Below are 20,819 nucleotides of genomic sequence, written 5' to 3'. Positions count from 1 at the left end.
TAATGATACCAAGAGACAAGTTGATTTTATTATTTAAACCATTTTTAATGGCCCAGGGACAAATTTTCCAAGGAATGTGCTGAAATCCTCAGCTTTGCCTGAATTCTGCTTAGTGAAATTGAAGCAGTTGAACCGGGGCAGGAAATGTGTCATGTCTCCTTTGTTCTCCCTCGACCAGTTTACCCTGCCATAAACAGGAGCGGTGACAGGCCTGCTGTGCTACGTGCGGCTGTTATTACAGCCTTTAGTGGCACATTACAGCAGCAGGGTAACCTCCATGCAGCAAGCTGCCTCCCAGCACCAGGAAAAGCATTCCTGCTTCCTCTTGCTGCAGGAGCTGCTCGTGAATGCCAAAGACCCAGCTGTAAATATTGATGCGCATAAGTCAGCATCCAATGGCACTAATGTTGGAAGAGAAAAAACTGTTTACATACCCCAAATAATCTTTTTATGCAGATTCAATGTGATTTATATGGCCCATGTAATTTAAAAATAAAAAGGTATTTTTAACACTTCCTGAAGTCTAAAGACACAAATTGGAACATAGAAATTTAGAAACCACCAGGAGCTGGTTTCTAAATTTAAAATGTAACTAAATTCTCCCTCTGGGTAGGAGTAAAGTGCCAAGTTCCAAGTGGGTGAGAGCTTCTTTCACTCTTTCTGCAAGGAATTTAGTTGATGTTGCTTAATCCCAGTTTTCTGTAATCTGCAAGTGGTGCAAATCAAAATAGCTCCTGTTGAGTCACAGAGAATAGTCTCTTTTGTATTAACAAGGGACACAGCTCTTTAATAATAAAGTGGCAGCTATTTTTAATTTCAGTTTGATTTTAAGTAGTACAGTTAGCTGAGGTGGGCATTTCCAGAGCTTCTTGCTCTTCTACTGTATGGAAAGGTGTTGTTAACCACTGTAGTTATGAGATGAGCCATTCTGTTCACTTAGCTAGAAGGTGACAGTAACAGTGAATAAAGGTGACTTGGCAGTGACTACAATTCTTTTGAACTCAACACAGTTTAAATAATAATCATTCTGCAGTGGCTCACTGAATAGATGCACCAGCTCCTGAAAGCCTGTGGCTGTGTACCCAGAATATCATTAAACAGAAGTTTAATTTTAAGCCTGTGCTTGAGATCCACTGGCTTTGCTGTGATCTTGCATATGCATAAATTCAACCTCTGCTTCATGTCCCTGAATCTTAACCTTAGATTACAAATTCTCGAAGGCAGAAATGTGAAATTTCTTCTGTTAAAACACTCTGTGAGATCAAACACACCAGTGCTGCTTAAAGTAATAAAATGCTCTTGATTAAAACTATCCTGACTGTATTTGCTAAAAAGTACAAAGCAGGTCATTCAATATAATTGCATTCTTTCCTGGGAACTACTGCTCAAAATTTTTAGGGCCCCACAAAATAGGTCTTTCTGTGACTTAAATGTTCTTTCTACCAGTCACAGCTCAAAAAGAGTTGAATGCTGTGGGTTTAGTAACAAAGAGAAACTTATTCTCTCTTCTGAATTACATGTTTATTTAATGAATGTTTGTTCTGTACAGTTTTCACGGGGCTTTTTCATTCTAGTCTGCATTTGCTATATTTTTTAATTCATTCAAATGAAAAGTAAAGATTCAGAATTTCAGAAGTTCCTTACATGGCCTACAGTAGACTCTGCTGCTTCTAAGAAGTCTGTTTCCCCTCTACAGAAGTGCCATAAAATTAATATGTGAATTTGTTTCTTAATAGGAACATGAAGTTAAGTCCGTATGATAATTACAGAATTGCCCCTAAAACTTGAAAAAGGTTCCCTTTGGCAAGCTGCTTTCTAGCTAACCCATCGTACTCTCTAGTAGAATGCCTATTTTGTATTAAAAGTTTCTGCATAGTGGCCATCATCCCATATTTACTGCAAGCTGCTGCACTTTGAGCAGTGGCTGCATTGCTTTTGTCTGTTCACTGCCCTCTCCTACAGGTACGTTTCTCATTGAGGAAGAATGACTTCATACAAACCTGTTCTTGATTTCCTTACTTTGCACAGTTCCAAAATGAAAACTTGAAATCAGTGTCCTGACAGCAGAAAGTGCAAATTCTAATTTATTCTTCCCTTACGTGTGAAATACTTGTGTGTACCTGTAATACATGTTTAGTGGTGCATAAGCTTAGCTCTACAGACCAGGAACTAAAAGGTTCTACAATATCCAGTATTTTAATCAGCTTGTTGCACTTGGTGAATACATTAGGGAAGCAAATCATTGTCTATAAAATATTCTCACCTTGAGGTCTTTGGAAAGGAGTTTGGTATTGCATGTTTGATTCCGAGCACAAGAGTTGTCACTGGGCACATTCATGAAGTTATTTTACTGTTGTGCTGTCTTGGAGCTTCTCAAGGTCTAATAACTGCACAGATTATTTTCTAAATCTCTAGATTTATAAGAAAAGAAGAGGAATTTGCAGGATCTTGAAGAGTAACTTCATGTCCTTCAGCAAAGCTCCAGATTGCCATCTCTGAGAAGAGGTGGAATACAGGAAGTAAGGGAAGAACATGTTTCTTTGATTTAAGGAATAGCTTTTCCAAACAGCTGACAGGGAAGACTGTCATGAAAAAAACAGTGATAAAATGCTACTATGAATGTGGCTGAAGTCTTTAGTTATTCCATTTATCAAGCAGCTCCTCTGGCAGGCCTGTACTTGTCACCATTCATGGAACAGTTGGCAGAGATGTAGAATTACCTGAAGCCTCAGTTTTTGCATACACCAGTAAATCTACAGAACCCCATTATTTTTATAGCTGTCTGGTCAGCTGACAGTGCCTAGGATAGCTTAGAAAGGAGGTGGCTGGATGAGTATAACTTTTTCTCTAAAGCAGTGCTCCCAGAAACCAGACATCTCTTGTCAGAATTTCCATATGCTTTTTAAAATAAAATTGGTTTTCTTAAAGAGATAAAACCCCCAATGGTTTCACTTTTAGAGCTTTCCTATACAGTTTTGGGAGGGTTTAACCTAAAATCCAGTCTTCCTATAAAAACATGATTGAGAACATCGAGAACACCATTTTTTATTCATTCATACAAGCCTTCTTGTATACATTTATACATTGCCCTTTTATACAATGCCCTTTGCCATGGGCATTTTTTTCCTTCTTTAACTTTGACCTCCCTTTTAGGACTCAGAGGTATGTAACCTGCTGTCTACAAAGCTTGCCAGCGCAACAGTCTCAGACCATTTAGTATCAGTGCCTTTCATAAAAGCAATCCACCAAAAGCTTGAATGTCATTTTGAAGAACTGTTTGGCATCTTTCTCATAGCCCTTCATTTGTTCCCCCTGCGTGTACTCGAAAGCACCTATGAAGTGACAACATCAGATAGCAAAAAGGATCCTCCAGGTCTTTACCAGCAATCCTAATGCTCTTTGTTTCTTAAGCACTTCAGGGTTGAATGTTGCCACGTGAAAGATGCCAAGAATTTCATTTTGAGTTCTTGGAAGACTCTCAGCTCTCCTCCCCATTCGGTTCTTGCAGCCACTCCTCCCTGGCAATGGCAGCTTTGCATAAGGGACCCTGGCTAAAGCCATTGAGTTGCAGGAGAATAGGCCTTCAGGATCCTAACCTGAAACTCTGCAGCAGGCAAGGGGCTACCTAAAATACAGCTGAATAATGTATCTGGCTAGAGTCAAATGACCAAAGGTATGGTTTAGTACATTAATAAGATATGGGTAGAAGACTGGAGAATTACGACTATGAAAACCCAACTACTTCATACCTGTCAGGTATTCGTCAAATAGACTACATTTGAATTTTCTGATCAGGAGAAATCCCAAGTTTTGAAAGAGAAGCATTCCTGAAAGCAGATTTTGGAAGGGCCATGTTCGTGAGAATTTGTGAAGAAGTGTCTACCATCACTATTTAATGTCAGATTCCCAGGGCTGTTACTCTAGAAAGCCTGTGGTGAATTAAACTGCTTCCAGAAAACTTCCTTAATGACACTCTCATATAATTCTAATGAAAAAAACACTCTACTCATTCTGTAGCACTTTTCATCCCAGCACCTCCAAGCAATTTACAGGCACTAACGAGTTGTGTCTCACTGTTATTATTCTGAAGTAAGTAAACAGCCAAGGCAGTTTTGCAACAGAAAAAGAAGAGGAGGCTTAGAGAGATAAAGGTCAGCTTGTGTTTGATCCTGGCATGGACATGTAAGAGAGGAAGGAACTTTCTTACGTATTTACTGTACAAAGCTAGAAATACTTATAACCCCTGTATTCAGAGGTGTCACCTGGCTGATAACCCCTGCAATGTTAGCTGCCCTAAAAGTCTCCCCAAGGAGTCATCAGTGGACTTGGCTGCTGTGAAAGGGATTACATGGAGTAGCTTGCATGGGAGCAGTGGTAGGCTTCAGTATGGGTCTGCTTGCTCTGTGGGCAAGGGGTGCTGACAGCACTCTAATACCTAGCATTTGCACTTGAGAAGCCCTACACTGCTTCTTGTGCTTAGCTGTTTCGAGGCTACTTAGTTGAGACGTAAGTAACTTCTCCAAAATCAGACAAGAAGCAGTGACAGACCAGGGACTGTGATTCCCACTGCTGTTTGCTTCTGCCCAGACACCGTTCGTTCCTCCAGACTGAACGCTCTAACACATGACTGATTAATGTATTTTCTTACAAATTTTAATGACTTCATCAATTCTCTCTCCAGAGAAATGGAATTCTCCATATCTATGAGTTTTCTACATGATACTCTTTAAATTCCCATCAGTTAATGTGAATGCAGCTTTCATTTTCCACTGCTCTACTTTTCTAGCTGGGTAGGGAAACCAGTGTGACCTTCATTGTTTCTTTTAATCGAGTCGTTTTGCTTTCCTAGCAGAAGGTCACTTCTCTGAAAAACAGAGCATGTTGCATTAGCCAGATGTCAAAGAATGCATAGGACACTGAGGAATCTCTTCATCCCAGAGGCCAGTAAGAAATTATCACATTAAATGGGAAAACATTACATTTCTTCAGGGAAATCTTTGACCCAAATGTTTTTACAGCAGTGTTTGTAAACTCTCATCCTATTGCAGGACAATATGAAAGTTACAAACAACAAAAATCTAGTTTGAAGAATTGCAAGCACCATTCTTTTAAAGATAAGATTCCTTTTCAGATGAGGTAGGTGATGCGGAAAAGCCTGATATTCAAACAGGGCAATTTATGGCCCATCTGAGAAGGACAGTCCCACCTGTATCCTTGTTCCTAGCTAGCAGATGGGAATAGGTGCCCAGGCTGGCATGTGGAAGCAAGCCAAAGGCAGTAAATAAGCATCTCAGCTGGGAACTGGCTATAGCTGACCAACAGAAAATCCAAGGCACAGGACTGTGGGGAAATTAAGGCCATCAGCAGCTCTTCTGTATCTTAGCTTGGACTCTGCCAGGGTACAGGTTGCTCTGCTTTGGTTTGCCTTCGTGTCAGTATATCATTCATGACCCTGCACTGCACAATACCATGCAGCATCCCCTCAGTATTATCCCTCTCCTTTCAAGGATGCTGGATGCTTTTCTTAATGCCATAAATGCCACTTTATTTTATATGCAGTGCCTTAATAAATCAGGTATAGCTCACATACAGTACAAGGTGGGAACTGGGTGGCATTCAGAAAGTATAGCTCTCCCTAACTTTGTATTGCACTAAATGCCACACATGGCAAACCATTGCAAGGCCTACCACCCACTAGCTCATCTCAGATCTTTGCCCTCATTTCCAGTCTACTTTCTGTTACATGCCAAAACTACATACGTTGTGTTAACTTTTTCATGTATGCTGGTCTTTTTCATGCAGAAGGTAAATATTTCCTATACTGTGCAAGATTACTAGACATCTTAGGCACATGACAGCAACAGACCTTCTGGGTCCTTGAATTTAGATCCTCACTGTCACAGACAACCAGAGTTTTACAGTCAGCTCGGTCCATCTACCCTGCTATTTCACATACACCCTTTTCATATAGAGTTACTACATTAGAAGTGAACTTAAGTCATATATTTGGATGGCCTTTTTTTTATTGTGTTAGTGCAGTACATAGTGCAACAGGATCATTAGCCTGATAGTGACCCCCTGGACAGCCACAGAGAAATAAATAGCAGCCCATGAAAAATTGCTTATAAAATAGCCACTACAAATGACAAAAGCTTACAGGGCCAAGCAGAAAAATCAATAAATTCATATCATCATGAGCACCTGCCTAGACATAAAAGTGTTTTAGCAGCTACCACCCAAGCATCTAAATGCCTTTAGAAGTCTTAACCACAATCTACAGCAGAACCTACAGCTAATACACAAATTAGAGAATATGGAACAAATACCAAAGAGGAAGAAAGGACACAGGCAATGTGCTTTCTCACAGTCACACCACAGAAGAGTGACAGTCTTTGATGTCTACTTTTCAGGCATGGACCAGGCCCTTACCGCTTTTATTACGATCACTTTACAGGTTTGGCTGATTTTTATGACATTCAAATACGATATATTCAAGAGAGGGGGTGATACCCTTTGTATCTGCTTATAAGCACTCAGACCCATTGCTCAGCATTTTAGAACCATGCCAACTTCATAGCAATTTTTCATAGCAAAAGAAGCTGCTCTCTCTGCTCAAAATCTCTCTGATACTTTACCATGCTCAGACATGATCTGATTTCATGAACGTTAACACCAGGTTTTATTTTGCCTTTCATCCAACAAAAAATAACTACCAGTTATACAAGCCGCTTTATATGCTGCATGGGAGAGCCCTGGTTTAATGTCTGTGCTTCACCCTTGTTGTGGTGTCTTCTGTTGCATGCGACCAATTCAGTTTCATGGTAAAATGTTGCAGTTAAAAGGATATAATGAAGTATATTCTAACCCCACTACAGGCAGGAAAACACACACCTCCTCTCCTTTTCCACTCAGTGCACTGACTACAGTTCTTTTTGTGTGAATCATCCCTCACAAAAGAGACCAGAAGATATTGCTACTGTATTTTTTTAAGCTTTAGTAACTCTCATGAGATAAATCAACGAGACCTTCAACCAAGTCACCTTTCTTTCCTTCCTTCCAAGCAGCTAAGTAGTTACTGGAAGAGGGCTGGCTAGATGCAAGGTATCATCATCCATCTGAAATGGTATTCATAGCAAGTAGGTGTTTTTTCCAAGCCCTTCTCTACCCATCAGATGGTTGACCTTAAAACGAGTCCTTTCACATATCTTTGCTTTCATTCCCAGCACTGATAATGTTGGTTTTTTTCATTCTTGATGTCCATGGCTGAAAATTGCTATTTCAACTAAAATATAATCATAAAAATCTGAGTTGTCTCCAAGTGCTTATCTACAAGACAGCTGGAGTGTAATTAGCATTACTTTAATTAATAAATAATTACCTTCTTGGGGCATATTTGGCCTTTGCATGATCTTTTACGAGAAAATTCAGTATTCATTTAAATGCAATATTTTGTATCCCCCAAAGCAATTTAATCTGCTGTGTAGGAAGACTGGTATTTCTGTTTGATTGCCTGGTTGATAGCCAAGTTCATTTTAAAGTTAAATAAAAGCAACCGATTCTTAGTTGTTACCAAAACCGAATCCCTCCCTATCTTTGTCCTCACTCAGATGCTTACTCATGGTGAGAAAGGTGCTGCATTCAGTTCTGATTTCCCTTCATGTTCAGGTCCAGTATAGTTACACTTGTCCAAAATACAGCAAATTACATGTGTAATTGTCTGCCCGTAGAAGGAGAATAGGTGTCCATCCACAGGTGAGAGAAGCAGGACCGTTTTGGTTTTCTGCTACCTTGCCCTGGAGAGCATTTAGCCAGTTGCAGGTAGCCTGTGTGCTTTGGAAAAGGTCAAGACAGGTTTCCAGTGCTTAGAAGTTCCTCCTCAGCTGCAGTCAGACAGCAGGTTGGACCACTCTAGGGAAGACTCATGGAAGGATTACAACTCTGCCCTATCTTCTGCTCCAAAGGAGTAATCTAATCTTGTGTGTGCATGGAAACACAACAGCGCACTAACATCATTACTCTCTACCAGGAACAAGCTGTAACCAAGACATGCTGTATCTAACAGATACGCCTCTTTCTATATGCAACTCCTAAACCTTTTGGGAGCAAATTAGTGGGTAGTGAATAGCCCACTTTTAATACTAGCATTGTTGAAGCAGTGCAGCTATAAAAGTGCACTTGAAGAAATTACTCCACATAGTCTTATCCCAGTCTATTATTCCCTTAAAATACTGAAAACCAGAAGGGTGGAATTGTGTTGCTAGCTAAACTTGTGTAAAACAGCAATAGGGAAGCACTGAAACACACCTGCAGGTGTTTCAGAATATGTAGATAGAGATGGATATTGGTGCACAACAGAATGAAGCTTGATGCTGCAGACTAGACAACACACTAGCAGAATAATGACCTGTAATTTTTTATTTCTTTATATATTTACTTGTAACAAATTGTAGTTTCTTTGACTTTCCTAATGCAATCCAAGAGGACTAATCATGTACTGGAGAAAAATGGGAAATGCAGGGCTTTGTGATTTACATTTTGGAACTGAAATATACAGGAAACTCCAGTAATGCACACTTTTAGCCTCCAGAAATACAGATCACACTAGTAAAATCTTATTTAGTACGCACTATTAGAATCTGCTAGCCATATGAATACAAACAAAAGCCGTGTTGGTGCCATGCTCCAGAAACACACATTTACTGTGAGCGATACATTGCTGGTAATTAATATACTTTTTAATTTCTTCTCTCTACCTCCTACTATCACTCATTGAGCATGAACTTCAGCAAACCAGCTCAGTGTTATGTTCCAATACCATCCAGACAGGCACGTATTCAGCATTAGAGGTTAATCAAGGGAAGCAGACAACAAATGAATTATTATCGGTGAACTAGTAGTCTTACAGTCCATCGACACTCTTTTTTACTGAAGTTGATGAAAAAAATTACAGTGATCTTCAATTAGGTCCCCACAGAGACCTCTGGGTATCACAGACTATGGCAGTTCCCAGGACTATCTTGCAATGTAGTACAGTACTTCTGAGTCAACTGGTATGTATTGAATATCTAAGATTAAAACCTCAGGTGAGGATAATGAATTTCAAGGGCTCAGCATGATTAGCAAAGATTATTATTAGCTAAAAATTATTATAGTAGAGGGAGTCTATTCCAACTCAGGCGATGAAGGAACAAGAAAACACGAGCTATTCAGTCAGACAGCCATATATGTGGAAATATATTTGAAGAGTCATAAAGCAAAATTATGAAAGAAGGATAGTAACATATGTAATTCCCATTAATCCGAAGACAATGGGTTCCTCTAAACAGAAAGCTGTGACTTTCTCTTTGAAAGTCCATCTGTTGAAATTACCAATCCAATTGAAATCTTACTAGAAAGATGATGTGTAAATATCATGGAAGGAGGGCAATAATGGGTTAAAGTTCATGTCATTTAAATAGACAGTAAAACAATATATTTGTGTGCAGTCTTGTCTTACAATATGACAAAACAGTCATGTGCCTAATAAACCAGCAGTTTTTGCTGAATCAGGACAACATCTCTCAGAAGATCTAATTCCCTGTCCATTCGCAAAGAAATGTCAGTGCAAGTTTGCAGCTACCAGATATAGATACTGCACACAGCAAAGACTGAATCAACTGCCTTCAGGCTGCAGACTAAATGGTGGAGAAAATAAGGATCAAAAATATGAGAAGGATAGGCACTTCAGAGGATGCTCTTTGCTGACTTTGACAAAGCCTTTTTCTTTATTTTTGTTCTGATTTGTGGGGGTTTTTTTGGTCTGCAAGATACTTTGAAAATTTCAAAATGAAAAACATTATATAAAAGCACACTGAAAGGTCATGAGAAGCTTCAGACATTCTGAAGAGTTCTGTATTCCTGATGAATTTGCAGGGCAGTGGTGCAGTTAATAGCTTGAGGGAAGAGATGCCGTCCAGAAGGATCTGGACAGGTGGAGGAGTGGGCCCATGTGAACCTCGTGAAGTTCCAACAAGGTCAGGTAAATGTCCTGCACCTGGGCTGGGGCAGTCCCTACATCACTGCAGATGGGGATAAATGGATTGAGAGCAAGCCCTGCAAGAGGAGGACTTGGGAGTATTGGTGGATGAAAAAACTGGCTGCGGGTAGGCAATCTGCACTTGGCAGCCCAGAAAGCCAGTTTGTATCCTGGGCTGTATAAGGAGTGTGGCCAGTAGGTTGAGGAGGTGATTCTGCCCTTACATACTCTGCTTTTGTGAGGACCCAACCTGGAGGACTGCATCACGAGCTCTGGTATCCCCAGCCCAAGACAGGCCATGGACCTATATAAGGTGGGTCTAAGACGGAGGGTGCCTTGAAGTGGTCACAGGGCTGGAACACCTTTTATGGAGGAAGGCTGAGACCAGTTGGGGTTGTTAAGCCTGGAAGGGAGAAGGTTGCCAGGAGGGACTTTATTGCTCCCTTCAACATACAAAAGGGGCTTATCAAAGGTAGAAAAGAACATTTTTTGCAAAGGGCTGGTAGCCAAGAGCACCCAAAAGGGAAGGGGCAGTAGGTTTGAAAGATTGGTTATAAGGAAGAAATTATTTATGATGAGGGTGGTAGGACACTGGAATGCGTTGCTTGGGGAAGTCATGGCTGCCCCATCCCTGGCAGTGTTCAAGGCCAGGTTGGGTGGGGCTTGGAGCAACCTGCTCTAGTGGAAGGTGTCGCTGCCCATGACAGGGGGTTGGAACTGGATGATCCTTGAGTTGTCTTCCACCCCAAACCAGGCTGTGATTCTATGATTCCGTCTAAACAATGCATTGTTTACTCTGTGCAGAATATCAGCTTGTTCTAAAGGTTCAGGAAAACACTGAGTCTCACTGATTATGTTATATGTTGTGAATGGATTTATACCATGAGAAGTGGGTGTTAAATGATGATAGATCAAAGTGATAGCTTTACTCACCCTTTTTTCCTTCTTGACACATAAATGACTCTCTAAGATCCAAGAGTAGTGTGAACTTGCATTATTGTTTTTTTTGTTTGACTTGTTAACCTACAGGCAAATGTAGAGTGTGTCTAGTCTGTACAGTGAACCCCCATGTTAGAGCTGATTTTAAGAAAAGATGGCATGTCCACGTAAATCAGCACTCAGCTCCGCTGGGTTTGATGCTAGGTGCAGTATAGCCACTCATTAGAACTAATTACTCTTGGCACAGCATTGTGCTGATGCAGCTGTGCAGCTTCCAGGGCTAGTTCATTTGGCACTTAACTCAGGGATCACTGCAGTCTTGGGCATAGATGTGCACTGTCATTTGGTCAAATGAGTGAAAGCTTCACTCATTTGACCAAATGGCCGTTTCATCTGGGAATTAGATAAATGATGAAATCTTCCAGATGCTTAGTCCAATTATTATAAATATGGCCATGATTTTTGACAACTACCTGACTGTTAAGAGAGCCAGGCTACAGAGTATTCCTGCATTGCAGTCAAAAACTTGGATTGACAATTTCTCTCTGAGATGTTTTGGTGGCTTTAATTTTTAGTTGTGTCCATTGAGAAGTGACCTCCTCAAAGCAGGTCCTTTGTTCCAATATGGCACTTCAGGGTAGCATCTGTGGCCCTTTCCACATACTTCCAGCAGCCAGGAACCAACCTGTCAAGACTGTTTCAGTGTCAGCATTGGCATGGCCATTGCTTACCCCTGTGCAAATGAGGGCAGCAGGGCAGGTAATTTAGAGATGGCTTTGTAAAGCGATCTTTAAACTCAGCTTTCTGAATAGAAGTGGGAAAGGTGGACATGATAGTTGCTTTCAAATCCTGAAAAGCTGTCTTTTCTATCCAGAGCCTACTAAAGTCAGGGGGAAAGATTCTAATGACTACAGATATGAGACCTGATCTTGATCGTAATGATGGATTCCATAAAGATACATAAACCACTAGTTCTAGATAATTTTAGCATCTTTATGCATTTGTTAAGTTTTCATTTTCAGTCATTTCACTGAATTCTGTCTACTGGGTTAGTCAGAGTGCCCTTCATCAGAAGTGTATTTACAAACAAACTATCCAAAAAGTTTGGCAGATGTTACTCTTACAGAGATAGATATTTTCAAGCTGCTTTTAGTCACAGAACAAGCAAGCGAAGTGGAGGGGGAAAATATCTGTCTGACAGGTTTTAGTCTACAGTTTATAGCTTATTGTTGTATCCTGTTTTACAGCCAAGCAAGTGAGCTCCAATTCTAGCTGTAACAAGGCATTTATGTTCTAAGAATGGGATTTCAAAAAGATCCTGAAGAAGTTAGATTTAGATACTATTTGCTTTGATGCAAGTCTACTAAAACATCAGTGAATCCCATTGAAGGGTATAAAAATACATCAGAAGTAAGAAACAAAGTACAAGGGAGGATGAAAGTCTGTGTTTCAAAGAAAGGATAATGGGAGAGAAGGAGAGAAACAGAAACAGGCACACAAAAATGACTGTGGGGAGGGTTGTAATCCCTCTTCCTTCTTTTTTTCACAGCTGATGTGTCTTGAGAACTTCCACCTGCTTCTTAGCATCTTGTGAGCACCCACCCATCTGTCAGCATCTCTCTCTGCTGGCAGCCTCATTATAGCTAGAGAGCCTTGCCTGCAGTTTATCAACAAGAGGGAAATAGGAAGAGACTTGAAACACAAGAAGTTCTAGGAAAATGGGAGACCTAAATGCTCACAGGTCTTCAATACCAGAAAAGTCTAACAGTTCATTTAGCCTGACCTTCTGCACAGCAAAGGGCGTAGAAGTGCATGCTACTTCCCATGCAGTTGAGCTTCAGAACTTGTGCTTAACTAAAGCATATTTACCAGAAAGCCTTGAAAGGGAGGACCCAAGGAACACAGAATCCCACAGGCAATGGAGTCATAGAATGATAGAATCCTAGATTACCAGGCTGGAAGGGACCACAATGAGCATCTGGTCCAACATTTCTTGGCAAAAACACAGTCTAGGCAAGATGTTCCAGCACTCTGTTCAACTGGATCTTCAGAGTGTCCAATGTTGGGGAATCCACCACTTCCGTGGGGAGATTATTCCAATGGCTGACTGTTCTTACTGTGAAAAATCTTCCTCTTGTGTACAGTCGGAATCTCTCCAGGAGTAACTTGTGCTCATCAGCCCCCATCTTCTCCATGTGATTCCTTGTAAAAAGGGAGTCTCCATCTTCTTTGTAGCCACCCTTTAAATACCGGAACATTGTGATAAGGTCTCCCCTGAGCCGCCTTTTCTTAAGGCTGAATAAACCCAGTTCTCTCAGCCTTTCCTCACACAGCTTCCCAGTGCTTTCATCATCTTTGTGGCTCTTCTCTGGACCTTCTTCAGCCTGTCCAGGCCTTTTTTGTATAGTGGGGACCAAAATTGAACAAATACCCCAGATGTGGCCGGATAAGCGCTAAGTACAGTGGGATCACGACATCTTTATCTCTGCTGGGGGTGCCCTTGTTGATGTTCCCCAGACCCTGTTGGCTTTCTTTGCCACAGCAGCAACTTGTTTACTCCTGTTGAGCTTGTTGTCCACCAGGACCCCACCTCTTTCCACAGAGCTGCTCCCCAGCCAGGCAGATCCCAGCCTGTGCTGCACTCCTGGATTATATTTTTCCAGGTGCAAGGCCTTACATTTGACCTTGTTGAACTTCATAAGGGTCTTGTTAGCCCACTCTTCCAGCCTGTCTAGGTCTTCCTGCAGGGTGGCTCAGTCATGTCCCTTCCTTTTTAAGAGCAAATTGCTCATAGATTTTAAGATGAAGGAATGGTGGGATCTGAATAGAGCTAAAAACAAGAACACAGAACAAAGAGCGAGAAGGGCGTTTTGTTTGCAAGGTTGCACTTCTGTGTTCTGAACAGATGGCTGACAGTGACCTGAGACCTTAGAAAATTGAATCGATGAAAGAAACAAGTTCAGATTTAATTATATGTAACTGCACAAGGCATAGAAAGGGTAAAACTAAGCCACAAGCCTCAGTTTATTGAGTGAATATATGTGACAAGAGCACATAAAAAACTCGCTTTCGTTCATTTTTATGAAGTTTCCATCACAAAACCTTGTACTGGCTGAATAAATTAAACCCCACCTTTTTTATTTCATAATTAAGCAATTTCAGATACTAGTTCAATGGCTGACCTTCATTCTCATTTCTTACAACAACTGGCTTGAATTTTATAATATTTGGTAGAAAGGAAAATGATCATATAGGAAAACTCACTTTATGAGCTACGAAGTGACCAGCAGGAATCTCTGGGACCTCTGCAACTCATTTTCTGCATGTTTCTGGAAAAAACCCTGCTCTGGTTCAGTTGGTCACTGTAAATAGTCATATGTGCACATGTATGTTAGATATCTTTTAATCATCCCCTTCAAAAGTTTGACAGACTAATACCACTGACGTGTCAGCCAAGGATGTGTTTGAGTTAAAGATGCCACATCATGCAAGGATTGTATGCATAGACATAGAAAGATTGAAAAAGTAAACCATACTTGGGAAGAAAACCTAAATAATTGCTATTCTTCTACATAATTACTTATGCTGAACTTCTAAACAAATCTGATTATTGTACTGGGTCTGTCTGAGATGGAGTTAACTTTTCTCCCAGCAGCCTGTCCGATGCTGAGTTCTGGATTTGTGCCTAAACTGCTGTTGATACCACACCTGTGTTCTGGCTATTGCTGAGCAGTGCTGGCACGCGTCAGACATTTCTCTTTCCCATATCTCCCCAAGTCAGTTGGTGAGGATAGCAAAGAAGTTGGAAAGGGACACAGCCAGACAGTTGACTGCTGGCTGAAGGGATACTCATGCCATACAGCACCATGCTCTGCAGTAAAGCTGGGATAGAGGGAAAGTAGGAGTGGGAGCAGTGCGCGTGCTCAAAGCCCCATCCAGCCTGACCTTGAACACTTCATTCCCCCAGTCCATGCCTTGAGATTCAGGGACTCAGAGATGTGTGAAAAGCAATTGCCAGTGAAAACTAAGACTAAAGAAGTTAGGTACCTCAGCCTTCTCTGTGTCAGTTGTCACCAGATCCCCTCTCTCGTTTATTGGGGGCTACAATTTCTTTTGTCTTCCTTTTCTGATTAGTGCCTGTTATCACATAGAGTCATAGAATAGTTAGGGTTGGAAAGCACCTGAAGATCATCTAGTTCCAAACTCCCACTGCTATCGGCAGGGAATGCTCTCAATTTCTGTTAGGGTACAAGTACAATCATTTTACATAGAGATGCCCCTGATTTGGAGAATATGCTTTATCTCTAGACTCAAAAAATTCATACCATGGAATGGAGAATAAAAGAGCCAGCAACATAACTCTCATGGCAGTACATGCTGTCTGCAGCCTGTGCCCATCTGCAAAGCTCTTTTCGCTGACATACTTCATGCTTTTTTCAGACCACCAGTCTAGCAATAGACTCATCTTTGGTTTGTGAGAGTCATGTTTTTTAGGTTGCTTAGAGAGGGATCAGCACAGTCCATTTAGATCCTGTACTTTCCTTCTCTAACTTCCAGGCATGTCAGCAGGTACATGCATTGAAAATGAGCTTTGATGAGGTTTTTCTGGAATGCTTTTCTTTCCCTAAGTATAAATTGAAATATAAAGTATAATATGAATTTATACAAATGATACTCATGTCTAAGTGAATAATACTCTCTAATAAGTACATATTTCATTGTAAGTCTTTCAGCCTGTGGTAACAGATTTCAGTTTAAAGCCATGCGTTAGGTTAGCTATGCAGGCGCAGAACTTCTACTTGAAATATCTCTGTTTGTCAAGTCTCCACACCTTCTTTCTCTTTTAAAAATAAGGGTAATCTTCCTTTAAAAATTAGAGATGCTTCCATCCTGAAGACCAAAAGCTTGCAAACAAAGAAGCATTCTTGCAGAGGTTTTTCAAAATCCTGGATGGGGTTGTACTCAGGGTACCCACGAGCAATATGATCAGTGCCATCAGTTGCCTCAGAATAAGATGGAAAGTCTACTAAGGGGTTCTTATTTTGCAGCCTTGTAGGAGAGACTGCCTTTTGGGAAGCAGTTCAAGCCTGACAGTGAAGAGATCTGCAGCAGTTCTGCAAAGCAAAAAAGTTAAAGGAAATTATATACACAATAAATAAACCTGGACACAACATACAGCTTAAGTACTGGCGAGATTTTACTCTAATTCCTAATTGCCTGAGTTTATTGGCAGAACCACTGAAGTTATAAGGCATAGTAACATGAAAATGAAACATCTTTATTTCTTTAATGGCAAGCTCTGGCTCGTACAGTTTTTGCATCTTATAAAGTGCAAAAGGCCAAACAAGCTAAATTCATGGCTTATGAAAGGCAGTTCATTCAAGAAGTGAAATAATTTTATTCGGCATAGAACAAGGAGAGTACATCAGCAATAAAATATGCTTTTAATTTTTTCTTCTAGAAATAGCCAATATTGCAGAAAAAAAATCAAAGATGTCAGTTGTATAATAAATGTGTTTTGGAAGAACATTCTCTGTAAAAAGTTCATTTCTATCCTTCCAGCTTTTATAAAAGTGCATTTCATTCCATCTGACATAACCTTGTGAAAATCTGGTTATGTCAGATTTTCACATATTGGGCGATTTTCACATATCACTATTGTTAGTAATAATAATAATAATCACAGAGTGGTGCTTCTACCACAACTTAATAGCCTTGCTGAGTAAGATAATACTGTTTCATTAATTCATTCAAACAAGAAACCACAGCTGTACTGGAACACTGAGGCCATAATGGGGCACCTCAGATTTTTTCAGTAGAATTAGAAGAGCACTGTGGCTTTGTTACTTTATATGAAAATAAAACACATTCGATGGAACTCTTGATTGTCTTCTGTCTGGTATCATCCTTTGTGAACAACGCTATCATTGATAATCTGGTTCTGGTAGACCCTTTCATCTGACGTTTAGCTACCATAGTAAAATTTACAGCCCCAAATTATACAAACTAAGCCATTACAATCCCTGCTTAAAAAGAAGTATCAATTATATGGTTTGCTGAGGATGACCTGGAGGAATGTCCAGGAGATCCTAATGTCTGTTTGTAAAATTTCCAAATTTGTTTTGAATCATCCACTATAAATAGAGCATTGTAGTGCTTGCTAAGAATCCACTTCTTTTTCAGCCATAAAATCTCACAGAGGTCATTACCACTGCATTATTAGTTAATTGTAAAAATTAATTGCTCATGGAAAGAAAAACAATGTAGATAATAACTTTTGATACATATGCAAAATGTATATTCCCCTAAAAAACAACTATGGAAATTGGAAAGCTGCAGAGATCAAACATTAATGTCATTGTTGATGTTTTCTTCTAAAATCTGGTGAACAGATTTTTTCAGTATTATCAAAATTATTGGTGGAAATAAAAAATCCTCTTCCAGGATATAATTTATTCTGGTTAAATTTTACAAGCCAAATTGATTTGATTTTCATCACATGCTATGGAAACTTTTCACAACGGCTTCCTTGGAAATACTTTAACTCCTACTCAACTCAGAAATGTGTTTATAAACTCTGAAAGGGGGCTGAGTAGTGCGTATTTCTAGTAAATATGACTCCTTTCTTTTTAGGAAGTGTAAGTGAATTTGTTTACGGTGTATGATGGCTTCCCTTTTACTTGGTGTTTCAGCTGCTACGGAGGTTTCCTTTTCATTTGATGTTGGAAATGGGCCTGTGGAAATCATCGTTAGATCTCCCAACCAGCTCAATGACGACCAGTGGCATCGGGTCAATGCTGAGAGGAATGTCAAGCAGGCCAGCCTGCAGGTAGACCAGTTACCCCTGGAGGTCCGGAAAGCACCAACAGAAGGCCACACGCGGCTGGAATTGTACAGCCAGCTCTATGTTGGTAAGATGCAGAGCGGGTAACGGGGCTTTGCTCTCCCATGCTGAACCCTCTGTGCCTCCTGTCTTGCTAGCAGCAGTTAGTTTAATGTGAGAAGTTGCTCTCCTGAAGGACTTGCATGACAGCATGGGGGGTGGAAAGAGCTAAAAAAAAAATAGACAAGCATGTCCATAATTATAGGAATAAGATCAACAAAGAGAAAAAATATCTTGTGCTGGCAGCTTGTCTCTTTTGTCTCTTCCCACCTGCACCTCCTGGCTGAAAGTGCACCTAGCAGGCAGTAGTGCCAAACTCCCTTTTTGCCAAGTGTCTCTCTCTCACACACACACTACAGAAGTGGAAAACTGTACATAGGTCTTGCCAGGACTGCATATGCCTGCAGTGCCCATTCTAACCTCAGCAGCACTTTCAGCCTCTTCAGGTTTGATCATTGCCCGCACTTTTGTGATCACAGCTCTCACTGCAGTCCTTCCCTTTAGTCCCATGGGCTGTTTGCCCATTCGATGCAGGAAAGCAGCGCACAGTGTTAGACAAATGCATTCCTTGGAACCAAGTTAGTCCAGCTGCTTGTAGGAGCTACTGGTTTCTGCTACATTTTGGGCAGGCTATTCCAGTAGCACTTGTATTTCTCTGACTGTTAACCTCCGGGCTGCACAGACATGCCAAGTGCCATTAGCTAGAATCAGAACTGCATGAAATGTTGAGCAAAGGAGGTCTTTCCTACCTCTCTACATACCTGTAAACAGGAGGAGAGGGAAGGGGAAAGGAGATAAAAGACATTCTCATTTTTTTCCCCATGTTAGTCAGGGTTCAACAGCAGAAATGGATTAAAATTATGTTTAAAGCCTTCACTGCCTTAGTAAACAGCACAATGTCACTGCAGACTGTGTATAATGTGTCACCAGATGTGCAGTTATAAGCTCAGATTCTCCTTTAATGCTGACTGTGATCCCAATAAAAGGCAGTTTCAAAATAAGCTGAAATGTGAAGTTTGTTTAAAAGGGTGTTTACAAGACGGAGCCTTAGTCTTTTAAAAGAAATACCAAGCCTTTTGCTGAAACAGGAAGAGCTGGGGTTTTTCCAGCCTGAGTTCTTGGAAATTGTTAGTAATGGTGATTTTTATTTCTAGTTTTGAACTAACTGTGTGTTTTGATACACCTAGTACCTTTATTGCCAAAAACTGAATGCCCAAACCTGCACCAGATTTTCTCTCTTTCTGAATCATATCCATTTTTATGTAACTTGGTGATTGGAGCACACATCTCAAAGAACAGATTTATATCCTTACCCGGAGTCAGACAGCAAATCGATTTGAGTTGGAGGGTCCCAAATGGACACCCTGAACATCAGGGCCCGGAGAGTAATACTGAAAAAGAATTGTTTCGGTGCCTCCTGTTTCACTTGCTGCAGAATAAATATCTATTTGTTGGGCCAAGAAGAGAGCCTGAGGGATGATGACTTCATGTCCTAGGGGCTAGGACAGTCACTGGGAGGAGAAAGAAGGGAATTAGATATAATAGGGTTTTTCTTCGTCATTGCACTGTATATGAGTTTGCATACATTGGAACCACACCAGAATGTCCTCTGCTCTGTTCACTCGGCACAGACCAAGCATTGCCTCTTCTCACTTCACATTATCCAGTTACCAGCAGTTGATTTGAAGCAGCCAACTGTCCTTGGTTTGTATTTAGTCCTCTTCTCCACTCGGTTAACTATCAGCCTCTGCTTTGTGGTGATGAGTGCTCAGATCTCCTCAGGGACTCTTCAGCACCTGTGGCACTGCTGTAATCAAAGAGATGAGAGGATGAGGAGCAAGGATGACAGCCACTCGTTGTTCTTTACTTGATTTTGGGGGGGAGGAGGCTGTTTCTAATCCAACCCCAGATAAGACTTTCCTAGCTGAAATCACATTTTTCAGCAAGTGTTTACAAGGGGCAGGGGGGAAGGAACAGTTCTTACCGAATGCTAAGAAAAGCTATCTCAGTGCAGATTTTCATATGTAGCCCTTCAGTGTTACATCTTTCTCCCTGTACTCTGGCAACTAAACAATTTTCCTGATGCTGCTTGGAGATTAAGATCTATGTTTCCTATTGCAACTGAGAGTGGGGATTTAACTTTCCTTCTTTCCCCATCATGGCTTTGAAAAATTAACACTGTGGAACATACTATGGCATTATGAGCATCCATCATCTCTAATCCTATGGAGAGTAAGGCTATACCTTAGCAATCAAGGCAGGCCCATTTCTTTAACTGTTCCTCTAAAAATCTTGAAGTTTAAATGAAATGAAGTCTTACAGTGGACGGCTAGAATCTCTAGTGTCTAATCAGTGTAAAGCAAACACACCTACTAGTTATGCTTATTTATGGTATGATGTCAAAAGCTTAGGTTTCATTGATTTCATTGTTATTAGGATAAGAGTTATTGCCTTTACAAAGAAGTTACTTATTTCCAGCTGTTGTCACAAGCTTACCAGGGTATTTCCTGTAAAGCAACAACAGTAAAACCTGTTCAGTGCTGTCTCACAGTTTCACATTCCCTCTCAGGTGCTGCGGGAGGCCAGCGAGGCTTCCTCGGTTGCATTCGTTCGTTAAGGATGAACGGGGTGACGCTGGACCTGGAAGAGAGGGCGAAAGTCACGCCAGGGGTGAAGCCCGGCTGCTCTGGCCACTGCACGAGCTATGGGATGTACTGCGCCAACGGCGGGAAGTGTGTCGAGAAATACAACGGGTACTCCTGTGACTGCTCCAGAACTGCCTATGATGGTCCATTCTGCATCAAAGGTAGATGCTTTAATGCAAGAGGCAGAGTATGGGAGAACTATCTGCTTGAGAAAAAACACCATGTAATCAGTGCGTCATTTATTAATTAAGTCCTGATAATGCTTAATACTTCTTACAGACAAGTCAAATTATACACCCAGGATTTAAATGTGATGATTTAAAACCACATCTCTCAT

The 20,819-nt window shown here is 40.8% G+C and overlaps 1 protein-coding gene across 1 annotated transcript in view; it reads left to right on the top strand.

Moving 5' to 3' along the window:
• CNTNAP2 (contactin associated protein 2) overlaps positions 1-20,819 on the top strand; it is a 1,011,284-nt gene that overhangs the window by 903,857 nt on the left and 86,608 nt on the right. Inside the window, exons 17-18 of the mRNA XM_030508582.1 lie at positions 17,647-17,865; positions 20,407-20,643. Coding sequence (XP_030364442.1) covers positions 17,647-17,865; positions 20,407-20,643 — 456 coding nt within the window. The remainder of the gene's footprint in view (positions 1-17,646; positions 17,866-20,406; positions 20,644-20,819) is intronic.

This window comes from Strigops habroptila, chromosome 1, assembly GCF_004027225.2.
Source record: "Strigops habroptila isolate Jane chromosome 1, bStrHab1.2.pri, whole genome shotgun sequence".
In the NCBI taxonomy this organism is placed as follows: Eukaryota; Metazoa; Chordata; class Aves; order Psittaciformes; family Psittacidae; genus Strigops; species Strigops habroptila.
Note: the sequence above shows the minus strand (reverse complement) of the source record. Positions and strands in the feature narration are given on the sequence as shown.